The 25,703-nt window shown below is 41.8% G+C and overlaps 2 protein-coding genes across 6 annotated transcripts in view; one reads left to right on the top strand and one right to left on the bottom strand.

The window, feature by feature from the left end:
* The window catches only part of LOC100031900 (lateral signaling target protein 2 homolog), a 134,589-nt gene that overhangs the window by 25,974 nt on the left and 82,912 nt on the right, over nucleotides 1–25,703 (top strand). The window lies entirely within an intron of this gene.
* FAM193B (family with sequence similarity 193 member B) overlaps nucleotides 1–25,703 on the bottom strand; it is a 40,190-nt gene that overhangs the window by 5,693 nt on the left and 8,794 nt on the right. For 3 of the 5 annotated variants that reach the window (XR_001628069.2, XM_016430494.2, XM_016430497.2), the window contains exons 2-8: nucleotides 19,539–19,778; nucleotides 18,123–18,357; nucleotides 15,469–15,877; nucleotides 14,476–14,674; nucleotides 13,900–14,139; nucleotides 501–1,488; nucleotides 35–110 (exon numbers count right to left, since the gene is read on the bottom strand). Coding sequence is in view for 4 of the 5 variants with exons in the window: in XM_016430494.2 (XP_016285980.2) it covers nucleotides 35–110; nucleotides 501–1,488; nucleotides 13,900–14,139; nucleotides 14,476–14,674; nucleotides 15,469–15,877; nucleotides 18,123–18,357; nucleotides 19,539–19,778 (2,387 nt within the window). In the remaining variant the exon portion in view is untranslated. Of the gene's footprint in view, nucleotides 1–34; nucleotides 111–500; nucleotides 1,489–13,899; nucleotides 14,140–14,475; nucleotides 14,675–15,468; nucleotides 15,878–18,122; nucleotides 18,358–19,538; nucleotides 19,779–22,021; nucleotides 22,148–25,703 lie in introns of those variants that run through there. The other 2 variants (XM_056811684.1, XM_016430501.2) reach the window with 2 other exon arrangements.

The following is a 25,703-nucleotide window of genomic DNA, read 5'->3' as shown; positions in this document are numbered from 1 at the left end:
ATCCCCATGGACTTCATCCCCTTTTCCCACCTACCTCTTGAAGTATTCCACCTCCCGGTCCGTCTCATCCATCTCTACTCCGTCCACATCCTTGGGCAGGAACACATCATCTAGCAACACATACCCAAAGCCACTCAGCACCACCATCTAGTTCCCTGGTCCCAAAGTATAGCTCTCCCAGAAATAGCTATTTCTTCCAGCCTATGATTCCCCAACCACTCCCCAACAAGGACTTGTAATCTATCATCTCTGCCTCATGGACAAATACAAAGTCCAAGAGAGATGGTTTTCTTATGACAAACAGAACCAGTCCATGGTCAACAGGTAGCCTTCTAAGCATGAAGGGAAGGAGGGAGCATTGCTCAAGCAGGTGTTTAGCTTCATATTTTGACAAGTCCCCAAATTCATCCAAACTGAAATCGAAAGGCAGAACATACTTGTCCTAAAATGACACATGTTGAAAAAAATAAAGAACATCATCTGGCTCTTTTTTCACTCACCCAGAGAAGTGGTAGATTTCTCCATCTTGTTCCGGTTCTTCCTGTGCTTTCCCTTGGTCTGTGGTGAGGCTCCCAGCCCAGCTGGGCTCCCAAATGGCCCATACCCTGGGCTCGGTAGCTGCAAGGATTCCTGCTCCAGCCGGTCTGCCTTGGCCTCGTTCTTCCGGCTTCTCCACAAGCTTCCTTTTTCGGCCTTGGCACTCCAAGCCCAGTTCTGACCAGAGCGGCTCCCACGAGGCCCTTCTGGGGGATCTTGGCCCTTGGATGGTTGCCTGGCTCCTGAAGCCTGTCCCTTGGTGGGGGGACTGTCCAGTTTAGCCTGATGCCCAGGTGCTGTGCATATCTCATTTTTCTTGGCTTGACTGCTCTGCCTCTTATTCTTCTTCTGCCTGCCCCCTCCTCCAGGTGGGGGCTCAGGGAGCTCAGGTCCATTGATGGAGACTGCATCCTTCAAGTCTTGGCCCAGCCCTTCAGGGGCTGAGTCAGCAACTTTAGGGGACTGAACCCAGATCATCCGGGAGAGGTTGGGTACAGCACTAAGCCTTTTAAGTAGCCCATTCTCAGCGGCAGGGGGTGGAGGAAGAGAAATTCTCTCATCTTGGACTGGGTCCAGCTCACTGGGGGAGTGTAGTGTGTGGTTTTGGGAGGAACCCAAAGTCAAAGGTGAGAGATCTAGGCCAATTTCCTGCAGGTCAGATGAACCATTGAGGCGGGAAAGCAGGTCCCTCTGCTCCAGCATGGCTGCCTTTTTAGGAAAGTCATTCACATCCAGATTAAGGTCATAAACACTGAAGCTGGCTCGGATGGACTCCTTGATGGTATTCTTGATCTCCTGCAATCGACTGGTCAAGAAGCTGTTAACGCGCTCAAGTTCAAGCTGGGGCCACTCCAAGAGCTTCTCCCCTGTTGGTTCTGCACCCTGACCAGCCATGGAGCTGCGATCAGTACGCTTAGAGCCCTCAGCTTCTAGCTGAGCTTTCTCTTTCTCCTGCAAATACAAAAGCAGAATTAGCTGGGGAGCGTATTCTAGTAGCAATGACATGGAAATAGCATATTAAATGAGACAGCTAGGTAGCTCAGTAGATAGAGAGCCACCAGGCCTGAAGATGGAAGGTCTTAGGCTCAGATCTGTGTGACCCTGGGCAAGTCACTTAATCCCCAATGCTTAGTCCTCTTCTGCCTTGAAATTGATACTGTGTATTGGTTCTTAAGCAGAAGAGCAGTAAAGGCGAGGCAAAGGGGGTTAAATGACTTGCCCAGGGTCACCCAGCTGGTCTGAGTATCTGAGGCCAGATTTGAACCTAGGACCTCCAGGCTCTAGGCCTGACTCTCAATCCACTGAGCCACGGAGCTGTCCCCCTAAGGATTTTTTTAAAAAGCATATTAAATGTATTGCATGAAAGCACAGGTATAATCAATATTAGACTATGTACCATCTCAGGAAGGAGGGTGAAGAAAAGAATCTGAATTATATAGAGGGTCAGCTAGATGATTAACTGAATTGAGAGCTCTTTTGCCTTGGAACCAATTCTTAGTATTGATAAAAAAATAAAATAAAAAAAAGGTTAGATAACAATTGTCAAAAATTATTTCTACAAGTAAGAGGGAAAAAAAGTAAAAAAATATATATATATATAATGTTAGGCACCATACCAGTCACTGGGGATACAAAGACAAAATATTAGGACATTTTCCCTGCCCTCCAGAAGCTTAATGAAGGGATACAATGTGTACATTTGTACATTTAAAAATAAGACAAAAAAGTACACACAAACTAATTTCTAGGAGGGAGAGGGTGCTAGCAGGGACCAAGATAGGCTTGGCACTTGAACTGAGCATTGAAGGAAGCCAAGGATTCTAAGAGGCAGAAGTGAAGGAGAATGCCTGGATCCAGGCCTGTGCAGAGGCCTGGACATATGACACATAATGAGTTTGTAGTATCATGTGTATGGAGAGCAGCCAGTACTCTGGCTGGAATCTAGCACAGAGAGTAATACCCAATGAGCCAAGAAGGGCAGGTAGGAGCCAGGTAGGCGAGTTTAATTTTCTAACAGCTTACTAGGAGTTGATTCAATACTAACTTGTATCTTCTAACAATTTGAAGAATGATATGCAATACTATCTTTGAGAAAATAGAAATAAGAACACAGAACATAAGAATAATTTTTGAAAATAATGTAGATCCATGTATAATCTATATCAAATTGCTTGCCTTCTCAAGGAGTGGGAAAGAGCTGGAGAGTTTAGAATTCAAAATTTTAAAAATCCAAATGTTAAAAGTTGTTATTGTATGTCATTGGAAAAACTATAAAAATTTTCACATTGAAATAAGCAAAATGAGTGGATACAGCATGACACATCACTTACTATATTAAAAGTCATATTGGTTTGTTGTCTTTTTAATTTTTTTGAGGGAATTTGCTTTGCAAGACTTTGAACTACCAGCCTAACTAGCCAATATAGCCTGGCACACAGAGCTGTTAAATTATTTTTCATAGACCATCATCAATTAATGCTTTTTACCAGTCTGAATTCCCTTATACTCTTAGGAGACTTTGTAATAAAACTTCCCACTCCCATTAAAAAAAGAGAAAGAAAACAATGCATATCACAAGATCTGGAAATATATGGAATACAATCAAAATGTGAGAAAAGGTAGTTATATAGTGCTTAAAAGATGCTAGCGACACTGACATTTATGTATACATACATAAAACTGTGATATTGGATTGTCACTATGATTGTGACCTTAATAGGCAGCTGGCACTGCAGGATACTCCCTGTTCTCAAGCCCCTAGAATATAAGGAAGAACAAATAGTATTAAATGGAAGGAACTGAGACCCTGACAGATAAGAATAAGATGATGGGAGCATATCCACATTCTGATAACAACACAAAATGAGTTTTCTTTTCCAGATTGAGGGAAACTGTCAGGTGCAAAGATTTTACACTCTAGAACTCCATGTGCCATGGGAAGGGTTTCCATTGTCCAACAAAGGCTTGGCCCTATGGGCTGGGAAAAATTAGACAATCTGTAGCTATATGAACATTAGGTCTGCCAGAGAGCATTTAAATAAAAAAAAATATGACACATGAGACTATTTTGCATTATCAATGACTAACCATCTCCTTCTGAAACAACATTGGGAGACCATCTCAGGAAGAAGGAGTATAATGAACTTGGTACCAAATGTGGTGATTTTCCTGAGACTTAAGTTTTGCTCATGTTTTGTTTAAAATGGAGTAGACATAAACAAAGGTTTATGTGAAAAATATTGGGGATTTTAGTTGCCTGCAAGTTCAGTGAGTCAGCCGTAGGGGATGGAAGTCAAAACAACCAATGTAATCTGCATTGAGAGACACAGCATCTAGAAATAAGGAGGTGATTGGCCCTCTGCTAACTCTGTCCTGGTGGACATCAGGATTACTGCATTTCTAGTGCTATAGTTTAAAGAAGACATCACAAAGCTGGGGAACATCCAGAGGAAGGCAACAAGATTAGAAAAATCCATGTCACAACAAAAGGTTGAAGGAACTGGGGATATTTAAGCCTGTGGATTCAAGGAAAACATGACAACTAACTTCAAATATTTGAAGGAATCAGGTGGAAGAAAGTTTAGACTTGTTTTGTTTGGTTCCTAGGGTTAAAACAAGGAGCAATGGAGGATTAGTTAGGGCTTGAAAAACTTCCAAACAATTAGAGCTGTCCCAAAGTGGAATGAGCTGCCATGGGAAGTAGTAGCTTCCTTCTTATTAGATGTCTTCAAGCAGAAGCTGGATAACCACTTGTTAGGTAAGCTGTAATAGGGACTCTTCCTTGGGAATGAGTTGAACTAGAAGGCTCCAGAAATCCATTTCAACATTCTGGGAAATGTTTTCTGGAATAAATGATATTGAAAAGTAAAAGAGAAGCCCAGAGGACCTATGCACTCACAGAGTGAATGTGAAAGAAAAAGAGAGTGAACTAAGGGCCATGAAGATAGAGATGCAAATGAGATCCCTGAGACAAATGCACAGGAATTGGTCAGCTAGTCTCCAGATTAGTATATGCAACTCCTTTTTTGCATATGTTTTTATCTCCCCAATGGGAAGAAACAGGGCCATTCCAACTATTAGTCTGTTATATTTAAATTAATATCTTCAAGTTCTTATTTTTCATAAAGTTTATTAATAATCACTTGAAATAGAAAAGGTAGATAAGCATAGATTTAAAGTCTCTTCCTTGCTCTAAGTCTGACCATGTGTAGCTGATCCTGCAGGATCCTCCCATCAGACCCTCACCTGCCTGCCCAAGGAAGTAGTGAGTCTCAAAAGACCCCTCTGGGTTCCACCCACTCCCTTTTATTTACATTCATGGATGAATTGCTGGCATGTAAAAATGGGATCAGCAATCCAGGAAGGGGAGGGGATGAAATTCCCTCTACACAAGCCCTCTAATCATTTCAGCATCACCCCAACTAGGTGTAAACTTTACTAAAAAATTTTTCTAGGTGGTACAGTGGATACAGTGCTAGACCTGCAGTCAGGAAGATCTGAGTTCAAATCCGACCTTTGACACTAGATGTATGACCCCGGCAAGTCACTTAACCCTGTTTGCCTCCATTTCCTTATCTGTAAAATGAACTGGACAAAGAAATGGCAAACCACTCATCTGCCAAGAAAACCCCAAATGGTATCAGGAAGTCAGATATAAAACAGAAACTGATCATGGTTGAGATGAGAACCATGAAGGAGACCCTCCTGATACAAGAGGCAAAGAGGCCTGGTCTTGGATAGAATCCCAGCTCTTCCAGTTTCTAGCTGTATCTCCTTGGGCAAATTCATGTCCTTTCTCTCAGGCTATATTCTTATCTGTGAAAGGAGGAAAATCAAATCTGCACTATCTACTTCATAGATCTGAGGTGAGGAAATGGCTTATATTTTATTAGCCTAGGAGCTCCTTTAGAGCAGGAAATTTTTTTTGTTCAGGGGAGGTATGCCTTTCTTTGTATTCTTGGCCCTCAGAACAATAACTGGCATATAAGAGGAACTTAAATGTTCGTTTGTTTTTTTTTAAGCCCTTACCTTCCATCTTGGAATCAATATTGGTGCATATATATGTTAAGTACTGATATTACCTCATTGTCTATACTTACTTTTATCAAAATATAATTAATTACCTTCCTTATTTCTTTTAATCATATATGTTTTTGCTTTAGCTTTTTTTTTTTAAACCCTTACCTTCCATCTTGGAGTCAATACTGTGTATTGGCTCCAAAGCAGAAGAGCAGTAAGGGCTAGGCAATGGGAATTAAGTGACTTGCCCAGGGTCACACAGCTGGGAAGTGGCTGAGGCCAGATTTGAATCCAGGACCTCCCATCTCTAGGCCTGGCTCTCAATCCACTAAGCCACCCAGCTGCCCCTGACTTAAATGCTTATTGAATGATTTAACTGAATGAAAGAGATTCTTTGACTCTAAGCTACTGTGAAGATAAAATTATATAAAAGATGTAAAGCTGCTTTAGTTCCAGAAGTGCTTTCAAAGATAGGTATCCTTATTGTTATAATCCAATGCTACAGGGAGAAATATTGAGTAATATTTTATCTAATATTGCAGAGAGGAATATTAAGGAATCTTAGCTAAATAGGTCTTGGTTTCCAATTTCTAAAATGGAAATAATAATTGTCCTGCCAGCTTCATAGGGTTATAGTGAATTTTCAGACACTGTGGATATTAAAACAGAGGGTAGGTATTAAAAGTAGAGAGAATTTCTGCTATGAAGATGATGCTGGATTAGAGGTCATAGAATTGGAAGCCAGAAGGAGATCATACATTCCTATCCTCCAATTTTACATAAGTGAAAACTAAAGCTCACAAAGTTAAATGATTTCCTTAAGATGACATAAGTAGAAAGCAAAAGAATCAGGGCAACTAGGTGGCTTCATGGATTGAGAACCAGGCCTGGAGATGGGAGATCCTACATCAAATCTGGCCTCAGATACTACCTAGCTGTGTGACCTCGAGTCAATCACTTAACCCTGTTTGCCTAGCTCTTGCCCTTCTGTCTTAGAGTTGTCACTAAGTCAGAAAGTGAGGGTTAAAAAAAAAAAGAATTTTTAACATTTGGGATTCAAATCCAGGATCTCGGACCCAGCATAATAAGAGGAAAGAACAATGATTGGGGTCTGAGGACCTGGGTACAAATCCCAAATCTCTTCCACTTACTACTTATGTGACCTCAGAAAAGTCACAACTTTCTTAGGCCTCACTTCCCTCCTATGGAAACTAGTAGAGTAAGACTAAGTTTCCCATGAGGTCCCTTCCAGGTCTAGATCTCTTAACTCCCATGGTGCTCCTCCCTTTTACATTGAAGCTGGCCTTTTCCCAAAGACTCTATGTAGTTAGTCTGTGACTGAGGTAATAAGCATTGAACTGACTGTGACCCTGCCACACCTTCCAGAACAGTCAACTGCTCACTCCTAATGCTAAGACTTTAAGTGAATTCATTTATAGGAAAGCATTTTTAAAGCATACTAAATAAGTGCATAAGGGAATATTAAAATAAGACTTCTAAACTACTTTACAGACTTCTTAGGGCTAAAAGTTACATCACAATGAAGTTACTTATCCCTCCTATCATAGAAAGCAAAGACCACACCACTGTCTCTTCTCTCCATTATTATTTCATCAACAGCACCAAGATTAATAACTTTGCAAAGAAAACTAGCCTGGCATGATGAGGGAAATCTAAGTCAAGGTTATCCAAGATTTGTCAATGATCCAAAATCCTTGTGTGTGTATAATGCCCAAAATTAATCCAATCATGCTTTACATGTAGCTTCAATAACAATTACTAACTGATACTGGGGAATACTAGCATATGCCCCCTGGTGGCGGTCAGTTACACAATGGCAGTAGTTGACTGAGTCAGGTGTACAGAGTTTACTGTAACTACTGTAAAATACCATTTTTAATTTTAGTTATCAATTAATCTTCATTTTTATTAAATAAATAACTTTGTTAATTTTAACTTAATTAAAATAACATTTCAATGTTATTAGGGGTTTTTTTTCTCTGACTGTGATTTTACCTGGATAAGGGGCACCCTGTGAGGGCATTCCGCTACCAGGTGCATTAGTGTCTTTGCTGCAGCTCCTAGAGCTGCCTGGGGCACTGGGCAGTTAAATGGTTTTTCCCAGGTCACAAGCCAGGAGGTATCAGAGATGGGCCTCAAACTCAAGTCTATATGCTGAGGCCAGCTCTCTATCTACTATGCAAGACTGTCTTTAATTTTTGGCCCACCAATGCATGTGAATTAGGTAAAATCTCCAGTGGGCCATTTCTCAGCATAAGGGAGTTCACTTGCCCTTAGAACAGCACATAAAGGGGGTAGCTGGGGGTGGCTCAGTGGTTTGAGAGCCAGGCCTGAAAATGGGAGGTCCTGGTTCACATCTGGCCTCAGACACTTCCCAGCTGTGTGACCCTGGGCAAGTCATTTGGCCCCCATTGCCTAGCCCTTACCACTCTTCTGTCTTGGAACCAATACACAGTATTGATTCCAAGATGGAAGGTAAGGGTTTAAAAGAAAAACAAACCCAATACATCCAGCCTTCACAGCCACCTCTTAATCTAGCTACAGGGGCTTACAGTTTACAAATCCTTTTAGAATCCATTAACTCATTACAGCCCTGGGTGGTAAACAAGATAGAGAGGTAGGATCACAGACCTCAGACTATTAATAGTTTAATAATTAATCAAGGCTCAGTAAAACCATATCTAAAGCAAGCTGTCACTGGATACTTCCCTATGGAAATTTAACTCAAATGCCAGCTTCCTTCATGAACAAGACCCTGAGACCCCCAGCCTCAAGAGAATCCTCCCCACTTCTCCCCAGCCCCATAGCATTTTGCCCATGCCTCTCTAGGGTACTGTATCCTAGCAGGGCATTTAGGACCTACCACCTAAAAGAGTACAAGGCAAATACAAAATAAATGTTTGTTGAATGAACAAATGAATGGTGCTATTCTCTTCTGGGGAGCCAGTGTGGCAGAGTGGAAATCCTGGAAGTCAAGGGACTTCAGCTGAGACTCAAGTTACCGCTCAATCTCATTTTGTGACCTTGAACAAGTCAAAGTCTTCCAAGACCATGACTTCCTTGTCTGTAAAAGGAGGGGTTTGACTAGATAAGCTTCAAGGTTCCTTCCAGCTTGGAATCTATCCTCTCTAAAATGAGCAAACTAGACTAGATTATCTCTAAAGTTCCTTCCAGGCTCATGTTACAATCTAAAAATCTATGATTTAGGTTCTTTATGGATATTTGCTCTGGGGGATCAGAATGTGAAGGAAAACGCAAAGAAGCCAGATCTAAGACAAATTGGCACTGGGTATGTAGTGGAAACCTCAATTTTGAGAGATTATAAGAAAGGATAATCTCACAGAAGCCCTTCGTTACTCAGAGGGAGGACTGTGACTGCATTGTCCACTGGTTCCATCACATCTCACACAAATGAGATCCAATCTTCTCCACTCTTAAGTTTTTCTGTCCTATATCTCTCTCCTCCCTGGACAAACTTATTGAAAAAGCTATTTACATCCTAAATCTCTACTTCCTTACTCTCCTCAACTTTTTTTTTTTATTATTGTTAAAAACCCTTACCTTCTGTCTTAGAATCAATACTGGGTATTGATTCCAAGGCAAAAGAGTGGTAAGGGTTAGGCAATGGGGGTTAAGTGATTTGCCCAGGGTCACACAGCTAGGAAGGGTCTGCTCAAACTTTTTTAATGTAGCAGCCATCTTCATTTCTGTCATAATTGTTCCTTCTGAGATTACCACTGACTTTATAGTAACCCATTCTGATGGCCTTAGTTCAGCTCTCACCCTCCATCTTCTCTGAAGCTTCTGATGCTGTTTTTTTCCTATTACTTATACCACCATTTACTCTGTCACCCATGTTTATAACATGGAATTATCATTGATTCTTGCCCCCCCATCTCCAGTTACCAAGTCCTGCAGATTCTACTTTTATGATACTTCTAACATGTTTTCTTTTCTCTCTTCCTGCTGATCTCATTCAAGCTCTTAAAAACTATTTGCTTGATAATGAAATAGTTTTCTAACAGGTCTTCTCATCTCTTCTTTTACTCCTCCAACCCATCCTTCATGATATTATCTGAATAATCTTCCTTCTACATGAATTTAATTAATACATTTCTCTACTCAAAAATCTTCAGTCCTCACAGGGATCCTTTGATTACTATTCATTCCTTATGTTTTTCTGCCACTATGATTTCACTAAAGCTGTTCCCTCTGTCTGGAATATCTCTTCCCTTTTTTCCTGTTATTCATCCTTCAAAAATCAACTCAAATGTCACCTTCTTTAGAAATCCTCCCCTTATTCTAACCTTCAATTGGTACAGCATTCTGCTGCTCAGATTAGACAAAGCACCATATGCAACTTCCTAATGCAATGACAGTTGTCTCTACACCTGACATAGAACCCAATCATAAACTCCATAATGTAAATTTTAAAACTACTCCACCCTACCCAGGCCGTACTTTAGAAGATATGATTTCACTATTTCCTGATTAGTAACAATGGAGATACTTGGTTTAATAGAATCAAGTCTTGGGAACTATACATTTCTCTATCCTCCTTAGTTTAACAAGGTCAGGAATGCCTGCACCATACTCAAAGATTTAATTATCTGAGGAAATGGCCTTCGACATGTACAGAAAAAGCGACATGTGCAGAAAAAGCGGACAGAACCCTGGGCTGTCCTAAGTCAAGCTAAGCTATCATTGGTACAGATGAGATGCAGGAAAGTGATGTAAAACTGTCTATATAAGGCACGTCACTTGCTCTCTCTCTTTCCCTGGAGAGGCGACTCTGGCTTCCAACATCTTGGCATGGTGGCAGCTATTGTCTGGGTTTGTTGGTGAGTTTGCCCTTGAACTGATTCAGGTTCAGGCCTCTTGGCTGGGCCCTTTGGAGTTCAGATTGATTCTTTCCTCCTTAATCTTCAAAACCTTATCTTCCTAGAGCCTCTGGTCTTCCTCCTGGCACTAGCCAGGTGGGAGAAATCCTACACCCTTTTCCTTCTTTCTTTTCCACTATACAAATTAAATCACCATAAATTTCCAGCTGACTTGGTTATATTTCTTTCATATTTGGGATATCCATTACGACCAAATAATTAACATAGTTTAGGTCACAACACTAAATTATCCTTTACAATAAGGATAGGAACTGTCCTATGCTTTATCTAAATTTTGTATCTCTCTAGCACTGAGTATAATGCACACAACATTGTGCCTAATAAGAATTTAAGATGCATGAACCAGTCTGAACTAGACTAGGAGAAGCTCATATAAAGTTTCATGAAAAGTGACATTTTACATGAAGGAGAGGAGGAGCATGAGTTCCCAAATGACTCCAATGAGACATCACTATTTAGACTGACTGAAGAAGCAAATGCAGAAAAGAGCAAAGCCCATTCTTCCAGGGCACCTTGGAGAACCTGTGCTGAAATAGTAAGCTGCAACATTCCTAACTAGGTTCTTTCCAAGAAGAGATAAAATGCAATGCTATAAAAACGGAAAATTATGAGAAATATATATATATATACACACACACACACATAAAGCCACAAAATGTTGGATAGAAGGTGATAAAACGTTTTCAGCCTATCCAAGACCACCCACTAAGGTGTGGCAGGCTGGTATTCTCTATCAGTGAAGAATGTACAAGTCAGGTATCTTTGTATTGTTAAAATAAGACACTCATTGCAAGTTGGATCCCTAAAGCAGTGTTCCTCAAATATTCCCAGCTGGTGACCACCAATCCCACCCACTCCTGCCTCTTTCAACCCAAAGACATTTCATGTGAAGTTTTGACCTGGATTAAATTCTCATTATTTTGGCTACACTTATAAATTGTTCTTTTGGCAGGAATCAAATCTTCAGTGGAAAGTATACTTTAAAAGGGTATACAATACGTTAATAGCAATATTTAAAAAATGATACTTATATGTCTCGTTGGTCTCCCTGATTCAGGTCTCTTCCCAGGGCCTATCTGTCCTTCACAAAGTTCACTGTCCCTTATTCAATAAACACCAATGGTTCCTTCTTACTTCCAGGATCAAATAAAATCTTTTGCTTGGCATTCAATCAAAGCCTGTTCATAACCTAGTTCATTCCTACCTTTCCAGATTCCCTATACCTTACTTCTTGGTGCTATGCAACCTAGTGACACCAGCTTCTACTTGCTGTTCTCTCAGGATGCTCCATCTCCCAAGTGAACATTTAAAAAATTCTCTCACGTCATCATCTCCATTTCCTAGCCTCTCTAGCTTCCTTCAAGCATGTATGCATGTAGTTTGTACATAAATTTAAATGTTGTTTCTCCCATTATGACTATGAGCTCTCTGAAAACAGGGACTGTCTTTTTTGACCTTTGGATAAAGGGTCTTACTATTACCGACTGATTTAAGTTGAAATTCCTCTGCTCTTCAAGAGAAATTCAAGGCTCTCCACAACCACAACCAGGCACCATTCTATTATTCAGTCAACCTAGATTTCTTTCTGCACTACTTCTCTTCCCCCCTTGGCATGCATGCCCTGTGCTTCTCTGTCTACAATGGGTATTTTTGGCTAAGCTCCTATTTTTATTTTAAGAATCCATGCTTTTGTAGGCATAGATAGTCTCTCTATTAATGTATACACCAAATTCCATGTATGCCTTTGCAGACAGACTGTCTTCATGACTTACTGTGGATACAAGGGAAAAAAAAATCACCATCTCTGGCCCACCTCATGATGAGGAGCTTCTCCACACTTAGCCAGACTTGTCCTGAGACAGTAGACACACTCTATTTCCAGAATGGAGAAAGACACTCAATTACTTCTGTTTCTTCAGATAGAAAATAGGACCAGCCTGCTACTATAGTCCCCAATCTCTTAAAAGATATTGTCAAGCTCCAAATGTTCAAGGGCCTGCTTGCCCTAGCACAGCCTTCTAGATGTCACTTCTATCTAGGTTCACTTCCACACTAGGGTTAGGCATTGGAAGACTTTGATCAAAGGGTTAAAGTAATAATAAAAATGATTTTTTAAAAATGAAAGTAATATGAATTGTGTCCATTTACCCAAACTGTTTGCCATCTATGCCTAATTTTAATGCAGGATAATAAAAGTCATGCATATTATTAAATGTGTTAGTTTTTAATGTCAATGGTTAAGTCACCTGAATTGTGAGTCAACCCAAAGAGATCACCAGAGAGCTGCTTGGGAATCCTACCAATGAGCCCCCGCTCAAAGGCAACAGAAATAAAAACCTCTCCAACTAGATGAGCCCCTCTGTGCCACATAAGTGCAAGCTGCTAGAGAGGAAACAGGGAATACATCCTAGAAGCAGATATTAGTTATCCTCCTAAACCCTGAGAGAGCACACCTCAAGAAGAAATGATAATATTATTTTCCTCTCTTTTTGGGGGGGAGGGAGCTTCATGAAATACTCTAGTAATACACTAGGCTAGAGAAAAACAATCATTTCTGCTGCTCTAGAAACATATCCTAACTAATTCTGGAATTGTGACATTGAGACCATAATCATGAGTGGTAATGTAAGGTTAGGGACAAACTACTGAATACTATTAGGATCTTATAGCACTAATGTCCTTGGCTTCCCAGGCCAGGATTGGGGAGGAGACCAATGTGCTCTCCCTTCTTTTCTCTAGCATTTCCTCAGGATTGCCTTATACCCTAAAAGAAATGGCCCAATCTCCTTTCCTTGTATCCAAACCTCCTTCATCAACATCTTATTACTTCCCTTTCTTTTGGTCACACTTGCCCACAGACCTTTCCCCTGCTTCCTCATTCTTGTCCTACCACTATCAATCTCCAAGTCTTGCTCACAATATCACACACTACCATACTGTAATAAATTCCTTTCCAACCCAACACCAAGACACAACTCAGGTGCTATCTCATCCACAAGTTTACCATGATGATACCCCAACCCTAAACGCAGGGAAAAAGGATCTCTCTCTCCTCATGTTCATCCTAGAACTTTGTGGGAACTTCTCCTTTAGTCGTTATCCACTTCTCCTTTATATCACTATTAGTTGTGTAATTGAACTCCCTTTATTCCAAAGACTTAGCACCTTGAGAGAAGAGTCTCTATATATCTACCTTCCTGACTCTGATATTAATCACATGGCAGTGTACAAAGTGGTATTAATAAATGCTTTAAATTAAAAGTGAATTGAAATAAGTTGAAGCCACCCAGGCCAGGAAGCCATTTCAAGAGTCCACCCCAGGCTGAGGTAATCCATAAAAAGTGTTTGAAGGGATGGGAAGAATAGGGCAGGAGTATTTCTCAGAAGTGAGGGGGTAGGAGAAGCTAATCCTCAGACCCACCTTCTTTTTCAGTTTGTGACGGGCTCGCTTGGCTGCCTTGGCACTGTTGAGAGGTTTGGGTTCAGTACTGTTGATGTAGTCCAAAAGCTCATCCACATCTCGATGGTCCACAGCTGGTTCACCTGGGCCATTCCCTGCCAGGCCTATTTTCTGGGGCAGCTCTTCTTTCCTCTTTGTCAGTCGTGAGCGCAGCTTCTCTCGGATTTCAGCGTAGTTGCGACTTGTCGGGGCAGCGGGGGGCTGGAAGAGGGGCGTCCTGATGTTAGACTCCGAGCTTGGGAAGCCCACACCTTTCCAGCCCCCAATGCAGGCTGTGTAGTGAGACATAAGAACATTCTTCTTTCCAGCACTAGAAGCAAGGGCCAAGTGGCACTAATCCTGCCTTAACTCAGAGATGCAGCTTCTCCCCTCAGCCCTGGGCCAGACAATTCAGAGTCCTCTGGTAGTACATGATACTACAGGGTAGTGCAGCTCAGGTGAAGACAGTGTTAAAGAAAACTGATTGACTACCCAGGACCCAGCTAACTAAACTGCTCCCTTTCCCTGTCTCCTGTTATTTTCTGAGAATTCACTCACCGCATTGTGTCCAAAGAACTCGCAGTAGCAGCAATCACAGAACTTCCCATCTTTCTGATTAGTGGAGGATGAGGTGCAGGAGCTTCGTTCTGAGCTGCTGTCCTCATCCTCTCCCAGTCCCTCATCTGCTTCACAAGACTGTGGTGGGTGGCAGCCAGTACCATTTGTAAACTTGTGTCCCTTGCACCCAGGGTCTCTGCTGACAGAAGAAGGACAATTAGTGAGAATGTGTTAGCAGAAGCCATGGCAAGGGAGCCAGAAGTATTTTCCTGCCATATCCAAGGACAACACATTAGTTCATGTTTCACCATCTCACATCCCTGACATCCTAAGTTTGGTAGTCTATACTGCTTGTAGTTATCAAAATTCAAAAGAGTCCATCCCTCAGCCTGAGTGAGATGAAGCAGCTTCTCCAGATTTTCCTAGGCACTAGTGACACATTCAGGATGTCAGGACAGACAAAACTAACCAGAAAAGGCCATATAGGATTCAAACTTAGAAAGAGAGAAAAAAAAAGTTTATTGTGGCACTCATTTCTCAAGTAACATTAAATACTCATATGATAACAGCTATATTTATACCTAACACTGATACAGGGCTCACTCTGTGCTAAGCATTATGCTTTACAGCACTTCACAACTATTATCTCACACCAAGCCCAGGGCTAAGGGCTGAGGCTTATGCTGAAAATTGGGCCCCAATAAACAGGCATTTGTATATCAAAAGTGACCAACTTGAACTTTATTTAACCCATGCCACAAGAGAAGGATTAGGACACAACTAAAAGCTTTTAATTTGGGGGAAAGGATGGTACTGAGGATCTCAACTATATCTCAGAAATTTATATTGGTCACCTCTGATTTTCTAGTTCTTGGTTACTGCAGGGAATCCCACCCTTCATTTTCCTCCCAAACATCTTTTGAATTGTTTCCACTTTTCTTGACCTTCATAGTCCCATCTATTGCAAGTCCTTCAGTGCTTCTGCCCACTGACCTGTTAGTGCTGGGAAGCTGATGTGAGGCAGCTTGAGGGACCAGAGACCCAGTGCAGTGCCCGTTGCAGGGGTGATTGCACCCTGAGAGTGGAGGAGGCATCTTCAGAAGCGGCATGTTGGCAGAGGGTAGGTGAGGGCTCTTACATGGTGCTGGGCTGTGTGGGGCAGCAGTGGCAGCAGTAGGTGACTCAGAAGGTGTCTTGGGCACTGGAGCATGATTGTTAGGGACAGGTGTGGGGAAAGGTGCTGCCTGGGTTGTAGGGGTTAAGTGGACATGGGGTGGAGATCCAAAGGGTCCTGGGTGAGCAGGGATCAGTGATGCTGGTGGTGGGGGATGGCCAGTGGGACTGTTGGGGGGGGCGGTGAGGTCTGAGTGCCGGTGATGTTCAGAGGAGTGGAAGGCCTCACCTGCAGGCAGATAGGAGTGAAGAGGTATCAAGGCAAGTTGGGAGGAAAGGGGAAAACAGTCATCTCCAGAAAAGGGAGAGGGGAAAGGAATGCATAAATGATCATTTTCACTTTTGTAGGATCAAGTGTTTCCCTAGATAGGCACATAAGGCCAAGGTTATGAAAGGAGGCTAAGTCCTGAGTATAGCCAGAGCCCTTATACATTCTCCCAAACTTTGGAAGAAAAAAAGCCCAGGCTCTGGAGTTGGGCATGAGTCTTCGTAATGATTCTTTGCCCAAAAGCAATCCAAGTAGCCCTGTGATCAAAGTAGAAAGAACCTAGAATGCTCTGTTCAGACTGGTAGGTTCCAAAAATATCTTTGGTCAATTCCATTATGAAGGCTGCTGTGATATCTGAATATTCTATGAATTTCATTAAAAAATTTTTTAAAGTCCTAAATAGAAGAAACAACAGTCTATGATTTCTTAAAGTTCCCAAGGCTTCATCCAGGAATTCTCACTTGCAGGAGTTGGGAGTATCATCTTCTTGGGGTGATTAAGCTTCAGGACAGAAATTGTCTTAAGGAAGGGCAGAGAACTAGTCCATCCATAAGGTTTTACAAATCCTGGGATGTGTCTCTTTGAGCAGTAGACCAGAAAGGTTGTATTGCTACCAGTAGGTCAGAAATCAGATAAGAAATTCAGTGGGATCCTTCCAGCAAGAAGATGTTATGAGAGGGACTGACTTCCAAGCACTGTGGTCCTAAGACAATTCAACAAGCAAGAAGAATAACAAGGAAAGGTGATGGATGCCTTGCAATGAAACAAGATTGAGTAATGAGTTAACTACCAGCAATCTGGAGTGTGCCAGAATCTTGAAAAGATGGATGAATGCACCAGAGGAGCTCCTACCAGCCCAGGGGACCTCAGAGGTAGATACTACTACCACATCCCTTCCTGTTTGACTAGAAGGAGAGGAGTAAAGATATCATCTTCCCTCACATCAGGAACCAATAAAGCAACTGGGATTAGATTTGCCTAGGGCTTCAAGGGAAGCTAGTATGATCCAGAGTGGAGAAAAGAGGCTCCCATTCCATCATCTCCCAAATGGTAAGGCTTCAAAAAAAAAAAGAACCACAAACAAGGAAGAGGGAATGTAGTGAGGAACAAGCCTCAATTTCCAAGCCAAAAGTACCATGAGCCTAGAGGTAGTAGCAAGAGGAAGGAAACTAATATTCCTGCTTCCACCAGGGCAGTTATTGCTAGATATCCTAAGCCCCTGCTCCTCTGGTACATCCTGGCAGCAGGGACAGACTTAGTGGGGTGGGTCTCCTGCACATGATCTTGAACTGCTTGGACAGTGTTTTGCAGAATTCTGTGAGGTAGGCAGAGGGGAGCCTGGAATGACCCCACTGGAAACCAGCTGAGAGGAGAGCGCCTTACTGTAGGGATGGACGGTCTTCAGGCCAGGGGGCCCCCAAGATGGGAGACTGACTGAAGCAATCTGAACATGGGGGGAGATGCACATTTGTTACCTGAAATAAAGGCAGAGGGAAAGGAGGATTTCTCTGCAGTTTAAGGAGCTAACATAGGCTAGCTCTCTCAGGCTCAGAGAAGGCCATCCCTTGCTCCATGGGAGATAGGAAAAGCCCAGAATAATCAGTGGGCTTCTGCACAAAAATAAATATGAGCAAAATATAGCCTGGCTCCCAAGGATTCTCAATGCAACACTTTTGCTGAGGTCAACTTCTCAGTTCAGATCCAATGCATTCTTTTTCTAGGCCTCATGGTATTGTCTCAGAGCCCATTTTCCAATCCCCAAATCTCTTAATGAGACAGTCCCAAGACACCCATTTGATCTACTGATCTCCTTTGGAAGGGAAAAGAATGCTTCCATATCCATTTTACAGGTAGGGAAAATGAAGTAGAGGAAGGGATATCCTTTGTCTAGATCATCAAGGTGGTATATGACAATACTGGTGTTAGATTTCTAGGGATCTCACTCTTGGTTTCCTGGTAGACATATCTCCTGCACCAATCCCTTCTCCCATTAGGACATTACTTTTAATAATCCCATCATCCCATGTAATGTGCAGCTGTTAAAAGCCATGTTATACAAGGTATTTTTGTAGGTGAGTCCCCCTTTTGCTATAGCTAGCCAGGACCTAGAAGCTTCATGACTTGTCTAAAAAGTATTCCTTTGAGAGAGGCAAAGTTCTTGGCTGTCCAATTGGAGGGAGAGGGCTCTGGTGAGCTTGAGACTCACCAGGTGCAGCAGGAGGGTCCCCAATCGAGGGGCCCTGCATGGTACCGCCAGCCTGCTGGGAGTTCCAGAGGCCTGAGAGTTTGTGTGCAGACAGGAACGAGCTGGGATCCCAGTCCCCTGAGTTCCCATGGCATGAGGAGGAGGAGGACGATGATGACGAAGAAGAAGAAGAGGAAGAGGAGTGGGAGCCACCCCCACAAGACTGTGACTTGCAGGACGTGTGTGATAATGAGACCTGGAGGAAGGGGAAAAAAATGATCAACACAGAGCACCTTACTTCCTGAAACAGCTCCCTCTGCCTTCAGTCTCTCAGGAAAGGAGACTCTCCTGCAGGAACCCTCTTCCATGGCCCAAGCAACATCTACCATGATCCTGAGAAACAAAGAAAATCAACATCCCACTGCCCTGCAGAAATAAAGCTGGGCCTGAAAAGGTAGACAGAAAGCTGAGCAAGGAGTCAAAGGAGTGCCAGGAATCTTGGTGAAAAGGAAACAGAGATCACTTAGAGAACAGCCCACCCTCAGAAAGACAAGTGCCTGGGCTGTCCATAAGGACTGACAGGCAGATAAGGCACTCATTCTAAAATGAAACAAAGCCTGGTAATGGTAGAAAATTTGGAGAGAGGGAAGGGAGAGGTAAATCAAGTTTAAGTATCAGTAGGGCAGGAACCAGATCACCAGGCTTTACAACAAAGAGGTTGTCCCCAATGGAACAGGCTTGATTTTGTTTTATGGATTTTTATGGGGCTGGTCCTTTGAAACTTCTTGACATGATTAATTCCAGGCCTTCGTCCTTGGGCCTCCATAGGGACAGGTTGCATTTCATGATGCTTACAGAACTGAACAGAAAAAATAGGGAGGAAGCATGGTATAGTGGAAAGAGCATTGGACTTGCAAGTCAAAAGTCTCAGAAGACCTAGGTTTGAGTCCCAACTTTGCCATTTAATACAAGTGCCAGTAGACAAGTTGCTTCGCCTTTATATGACTCAGTATCCTCTGAAAAATGAGGAGATTGGTTTAGATGACCTGTAAGGTCCCTTCCAGCTCTAATATTCTATGAAGTAGTAGCTACTGGGCCAGGGTTGCTATCATCCAATCCATGAAGCTGTGCCCCTCAGGCTGCTCTCACAGACTGTCCCAAGGGAAGCACATGTGGGCCACCCAGTCCTTTCTCCTCTTTCCAAAAATCTGATTCCAGAGTTTTGCTGCCACCTCAAAACAGTGACTTCAGCCTCTAGGTGCATGGGTCAGTGGAGTCATCCAACAGAAGTCACCTGAGGGGATATATAAGGAGACACAAATCCCCTCAGAACAGAAACTATAGGATTTTTTTTTTCCTGAGGCATCTCCAACCTCTTTCTCCAAATGTCTGGTTTATGGGCACCTTCTCTGTAGCTGCAGGACACTGTGTACCTACCGCCAGGGGCTGTTCTTGAAGGGCCCTCCTTTCCTCTTCCTCCATGCTCTTTCTGCAGCTCTGGCAGATCCACAGAGGCATCTCTCCCAGCAGGTTCTGCACAAGCGTTGGCACAAAGTCAGGTGGGAGTCTCTCCCCAGAGGAGACCAGTCCATTGTGGGAGGGACCTCCCCAGTCCTTTCGTTCCCGATGACATAGCAAGCAGCAAGTCTGCACTGACTGGTTAGAAGTAGGGAGAACCTGCATGACAGACACAAACAGGGTTTCTAAGGGGATGATAAGTGTGTGGACAGAGAAGGAAGACATCTACATGGGACCAAGCAGTCATGGCAGGATTGCTGCGAAGTTGGGAAATTCCAGCATAAAGAGAAACGACCAGGTCTAACTAAAGTTCATTTTTTACCTAGCTGCCTATGCAGTCTATATAGTAATCAACATGTGATTTAAAAAAACAACAACAACAAAACAACAGTAGTAGAAAGTCAATTCAATTCTTTGGGGAGGGACCAATAAGACTCTACTTGGATCATCCTAGCATTAGATCTAGCCATATGGATCTAACCAAGGCAAACTGGGAAAGGGAGGAAAGGAGAATAAATGATGGAAACCCAGTACTTTGTCTATGAACCCAATCCAAGAGCACTGAGGGCCTCTTCCTAAAACTGTTTTGTTCCAGAGTCTAGATACCTATAAGGAATCCAATCACTGCAGTGGTAAAAGTATCAACTTCCCCAGAAGAAACCTAGTAAGGGAAATGCAATACTACCAACATAGCATCAACTTAAATTGGGCCCAGATACAATCTTTGCATCCAGTTATTTTTTGGTTTTGTTTTCATTTACAATGTAGAGTTATAATGGCATATGTACCCCACAATTTAATCCCTGGGTAGTTTATTAAGAGGGGAGAAGAAGACACCTATAAGTAGTTCCAAAAGTAAGACCAAGCATCTCAAGTTGTATGAGATACTCAGAAAAGAGACACTTAAGAGTTCAAATGATAGAAATGTGATGTGTGACACTTCAATACTTGCTGTTCATCTAGTCTTGGCAGAGTTCCTTTAGGGAAGCTAAGCAGCTGTTTAGTAATTACTGCAAAATAACATATCTAGAACTCAGCAATGGAGAATGGTATGTCTAGTGGAAACTCTAGAGAACATTCACAAGAGCTTAGCCCTAGAGGAACAACTGGGAATTTCTCAGGAGCATAAAATTTGGGTTTGGAAAGGTCATTAGAAATCATCTAGCCTAACATTCTCGAATGAAAGTGAGAGAAGGGTTCAGAGAGGTGCAATCACTTGCCCAAGGTCACAATAGCAGCACACTTGAACCCAGGACTGGGGATTTCAAATGCAGTGAATGAATATTCCTTTTACTCTACTATGTGATGTTGCCTCTCTGTCAGACACCCAGACTTTTGGACCATATGGCTATGAGGTAGCAGGCAAAGGCCCAGAGCTGACCTTGGCTCTAGCACAACCCACACAATAATCATTAATCATCTGACCTCATCCCCAGTCCATTGGAAATCCATTTTACCTTGAGGACTGCAACTGGAAGCTTTCTTTTTTATACAACTTCAAAAAGAAAACTGATTAAGCAAACTTTTGCAGTATTTACACTTTTAAAAAATGAATTTCTACATAGAGTATTCCATGACAACTTATTAGCTACTCTTCTGTATCTCCTTCTCTTCATCTCTGTAGTTAGGTATCTAGTTTTCCTCTCAAAATAGCAGCTTACATTTGTAGAGTGATTTACGATCTCCAAAGCATTTTCCTCATGACAATTCTGTAAAGTAGGTAGTTTAAGTATTACTATTTCTATTTTCATGATTAAAAAAAAAAAACCTGCCCAAAAGTTAAGTGACTTGACCAGTTAATAAGCAAAAGAACTGGGGCTCAAACCCAGGTCTACTGACTTCAAGGCCAGCAGAATATCCTTTCTATTATGTACCATACCGCCTCTCTAAAGTCAATGTCTACAGTTCCTTTTGCTTCTACTTTTCTTTACATTACTTTATACTACTTTATTCTAATTTTTTCTTTATGCTTTTTATATTTATTTTAAAAGAAATTGTAGCCTTCCATTACATTAATATACTATAGTTTAGTTAGCCATTTGCTGTTGGACACTTAGGTTGCTTCCAGTTTGGGGCAATTATAAATAATATTGCTCTCTATGTATTGGACTGAACCCCACCCACCCACTTAAAAGGGTATATCCCAATAACAGGATTATTCAATCAAAGGATATGATTATTTTGTAACTATATTGCCAGACTGCAGTCCAAAAAAATTCTAACACTCTGCAATTCCAATTCTATGTATGTGGTTACCATTTCTCGTCAACCCTGCTAAGCATTAAGTTGTATCATTTTAATTAACACACTGGAAGTTACCGGTTCCGACATCCCTCAATAACCAGACATCCAAGAGGAAGGGCTCAAGACAATGCCTACATCACATTCCCTAGAACGCTCACCTTTGTTTCAGGACACACAGAATGTCATCCCATGGGAATTTGACTTGAAGATCCCAGCTATTTAGGAGAGAATAGCAGAAACACAAAGGCTAGGAAGCTGTGCTACCTCAATCCAGGAAAGGATTTCTCCCTCTACCATCCCAGGCCCTGTTTCAAGCACCCTCTGATTTTGCTATATCCTTCCCACCAACCCTGCCTCCCCATCCCCCATCTTCCCTCCATTGAGCACTGAGCTCCAAAGCCCACACACAGGGGCCTCTGCTACCCCCAACAGAGTACCCTCCTTCTGCCAGGATTCTTTCTCACCAGATGTGTGCCATGGGAGGCAAAGCTCAGCTCCCTTTACTATTCTTTCATTGCTCTAAGAATAAACTTGGGTCCTTAAGGCTCATTCCCCGAATGGCATTAAGCACAGAAGGCAGGTGGCAACCCCAGCAGTCACTGAATCAGTGTGACAGCTGTGGAGAGCATAGTGCTAGACCAAAGAAAGTTTCTCCATTGTCTGCTAAGGGCAGGGAACTCCTGGACAATAGGCAGCACCATATAGGGCTGCATCAGACACAGGGTACTCCTTAACTAGAAGGGATGGGGAAGATCAGAGGCCAGGGAGGAGGCTGAAGCACACAGAGAGAAAGGTGTTTCATTCCCACTGCAGTAGAGGTACTCTCAAGAAGCTGATTAGGGACTTTTGTCAGGAAATGGGCCCTTTGGTCATATATTTTCCCAAAATGCTCTAGGAGAAAGATCATAGAACTGAAGGGGTGGGCCCTTAGAGATTAACTTGGCAGACTCCCTCATTTTACAGATGAGGAAAAAAATGAGGGAGAGAAGACAGGTAGCTCCATCTAAAACATACAAGTTCAAACTAGGCAAGCAGACATCAAGAATATCAGCTGGCTCCTTAAATTCATGAGCACTGCCATGTGGCTATCATCATGTCTCACATAAATCTCTACCTTTGGGGTCTATACAGATGTGTCTAAATGTATATGCATATGAACATTACAATCTCTATTTTATGTGACAAATATGAAATTGCCACCTGTTTTACAATATCACTTAAGAGAGCAAGAATCATTCTTGTTTAACTTTGGAACAAATAATGAAGATTTGGGGCATTCCTAAGACAATGGATGAAGAAATGAAGTTCTGAACAATGACAGTTCCCAAGTCTCTGTTTGATTCTTTTCACAATGGCCTGGTTTTAGAACTGAAACCTCATTTTGAAAGGGCAGGCTAGGTTTAGCAAGCAAGGAGTCAAAGGCACATGTTTGTGATCAAATGCCAACCAGGCAACTGGGATTGGGGGTGGGGTGGGTGGGGACCTGGTCTTCCTCAAGATGTTCTGTGACAGCTGTGCCTGTCACACTGCAATGCACCATCTTGTTCCCTCTATTCTGTGACTACAGTAGTATGAAAAGGCTGGACTTTCCTTCAGACAAGGACTTTTCTACTCCCCCAAAAAGTGAGCACACTCTGCAAGTAGGAGCAGAATGCCCCTCTAGCTATCTAGTTAGTGGGCAAGGATGCCCTAGAACATTAAAAGGAGAGGAATACCTTATCTGGGAAGAAAGTGCATCCAGCTCCCTAGAAGAGGACATATCCTAAAATAAGACATGTAGGAAAGTGTCTCTAAGTCTTAAGGGAGGAAGAGAATTGTAGAACCCTGCCCAGCTGATTGGCACTGTTGCTCTATAGAAACACTCTCTATGTTTTCTATGGCTGCTAAACTATCCTTTGGGCCCCTCTTTCTCAGAATGCCCTATTTAGAATTCCCTCTCTATAAAGAAGATTTGATATTATGCATTTTTAATTCTGCCTGAGTTATTCTGAATCTTCCTCCTAAACCTATCATTTATGGTCACCATGCAACACTGCTTAGCCAGTTATTCCCTTAGGCACTGACTGTATCCCAGAACTGGAAAGGGCTTGCTTAGAAAGCAGCTAACCCAATCTCTATCTGAGCAAGAACCTCAATTACTGTATCCTTTATAAGAGGTCTTCCGGCTTCTACCTAAACACTTCCAGCAATACAACCTATATTTCACTTTTGGACAGCTCTAAATATTAGAATTTTTTCCTTACATCTAGCTGAAACTTGCCTTTCTGTGATTTTTACCCCCTGCTCTTAATTCTGCTTTCTGAGGCCAAATCAAACAAGCCTAATCCCTGTTCTATGTGAAAGTCCTTCACTTAAAGACAGCTATTATGTCTTCTCCTCTCCTTGCCAAGTATTCACTTCTCCAGACCAAACATTCTCAGTTCCTCCAGCTAATCACAGAATGATGTTGCTTTAAGTTTCCTAACAATAATACTGGATGCCATCTTCTAGAAATGCTCCAGCTTATTAAAATATGGTACTGAGAATTGAAAACCAAATTCCATATGTGATGGGACCAAGACAGAGTATGGCAGGAGGCCTCCCTCATTTTGAATACAAAGTCTCCATTAATGCAGCATATGACTCCATTAGCTTTTTGGTTGTTAGGTAACACTGTTTATTCATATCGAGCTTGCAGTCCACTTTAAGCCTTTTTCACTTAGATAGTATTCTTATCTATGAGTCTACTGCTGTGTATTTGGTATAATTGATTTCTTCCTTTTAAATTTAGGTATCCTTATTTAATAAGTATCCCTATTAAATTTCATATTATTATATTTGGCCCATCATTCTAATCTAAGATATTTTTGTATCTTAATTCAATGGTATAACATAGATTATATAATACATTAGCTATTTCTGTCATGTTACTCACAAATTGAGTATTATCTATGCTTCTGGACAACTCATCAATAAAAAATGAACTGATTAAGACTAAGGACAAATTTCTAGAGTATTCCACTAAGGACTTCTCTTTAGGAGTTCTTCAATCATTAGTTGTTGGGTAAATGAGATTAACTTACTACAACTTTCAACCAGTTCCATATCAACCAGTACACATCTTTTTCCACTGAGAACATTTTAAAACTATAAGCTATAAGTATGTAAAGAGCTTTGGACATTACCTACTTTAATGCTCTCATTTTACACATGAGAAAAATTAATTTCTAGGAGGTTAAATGGAACAATGATACATGTATAACCCAGTGGAATTACTCATCAGCTGTGGGAGAGGGGAGGGAAAGAACATGAATCATGTAACCATAGAAAAATATTCTAAATTAATTAGTTTTTTTAAAAAAAGAGTAGCTGTGGCTGAAAAAAATTACCTGGTGACCAACCTTTTCACAATATGCCTGTTTAAATTTCACTAAGTGGGACAAGAGACAATTTCTAATTTCTAACTGGGACTATATTCAAAGCCTTTCTAGGTTGAACTGACTCATGAAGGCTTGTACTCTATTAGCATAAGCTTCAAGAACCCAGGATTACTTTCAAGTCATAATGATGACTTGAGAGGTGACTCTAATGGAGAAGTGGACATAACAATGCTTTAATATCATGGCTATGCACTGCGCCCCACCCATTTAATAGGTGTTTCTACAAAAAAGTTCTCATGTTCTCAACAATTGGTGCTCCTATTACCCATTTTCAAAGTACCTTCTTACTGTAAACAGAAAATGGTTGGGGCTAGGGTTACCAATTCCCGTTCAATATAGACCTGGTCACCTGTCAAAAGTCATTCAGAAGAGTTTTTGGAGACATAAGGCAAATGTCCTGGCACATCCAAACCAAAATGAC

The sequence above is a fragment of the Monodelphis domestica genome, chromosome 1 (assembly GCF_027887165.1).
Source record: "Monodelphis domestica isolate mMonDom1 chromosome 1, mMonDom1.pri, whole genome shotgun sequence".
NCBI lineage: Eukaryota > Metazoa > Chordata > Mammalia > Didelphimorphia > Didelphidae > Monodelphis > Monodelphis domestica.
The sequence above is the reverse complement of the archived record's forward strand: the minus strand, read 5'-3'. Positions and strand labels throughout refer to the sequence as shown.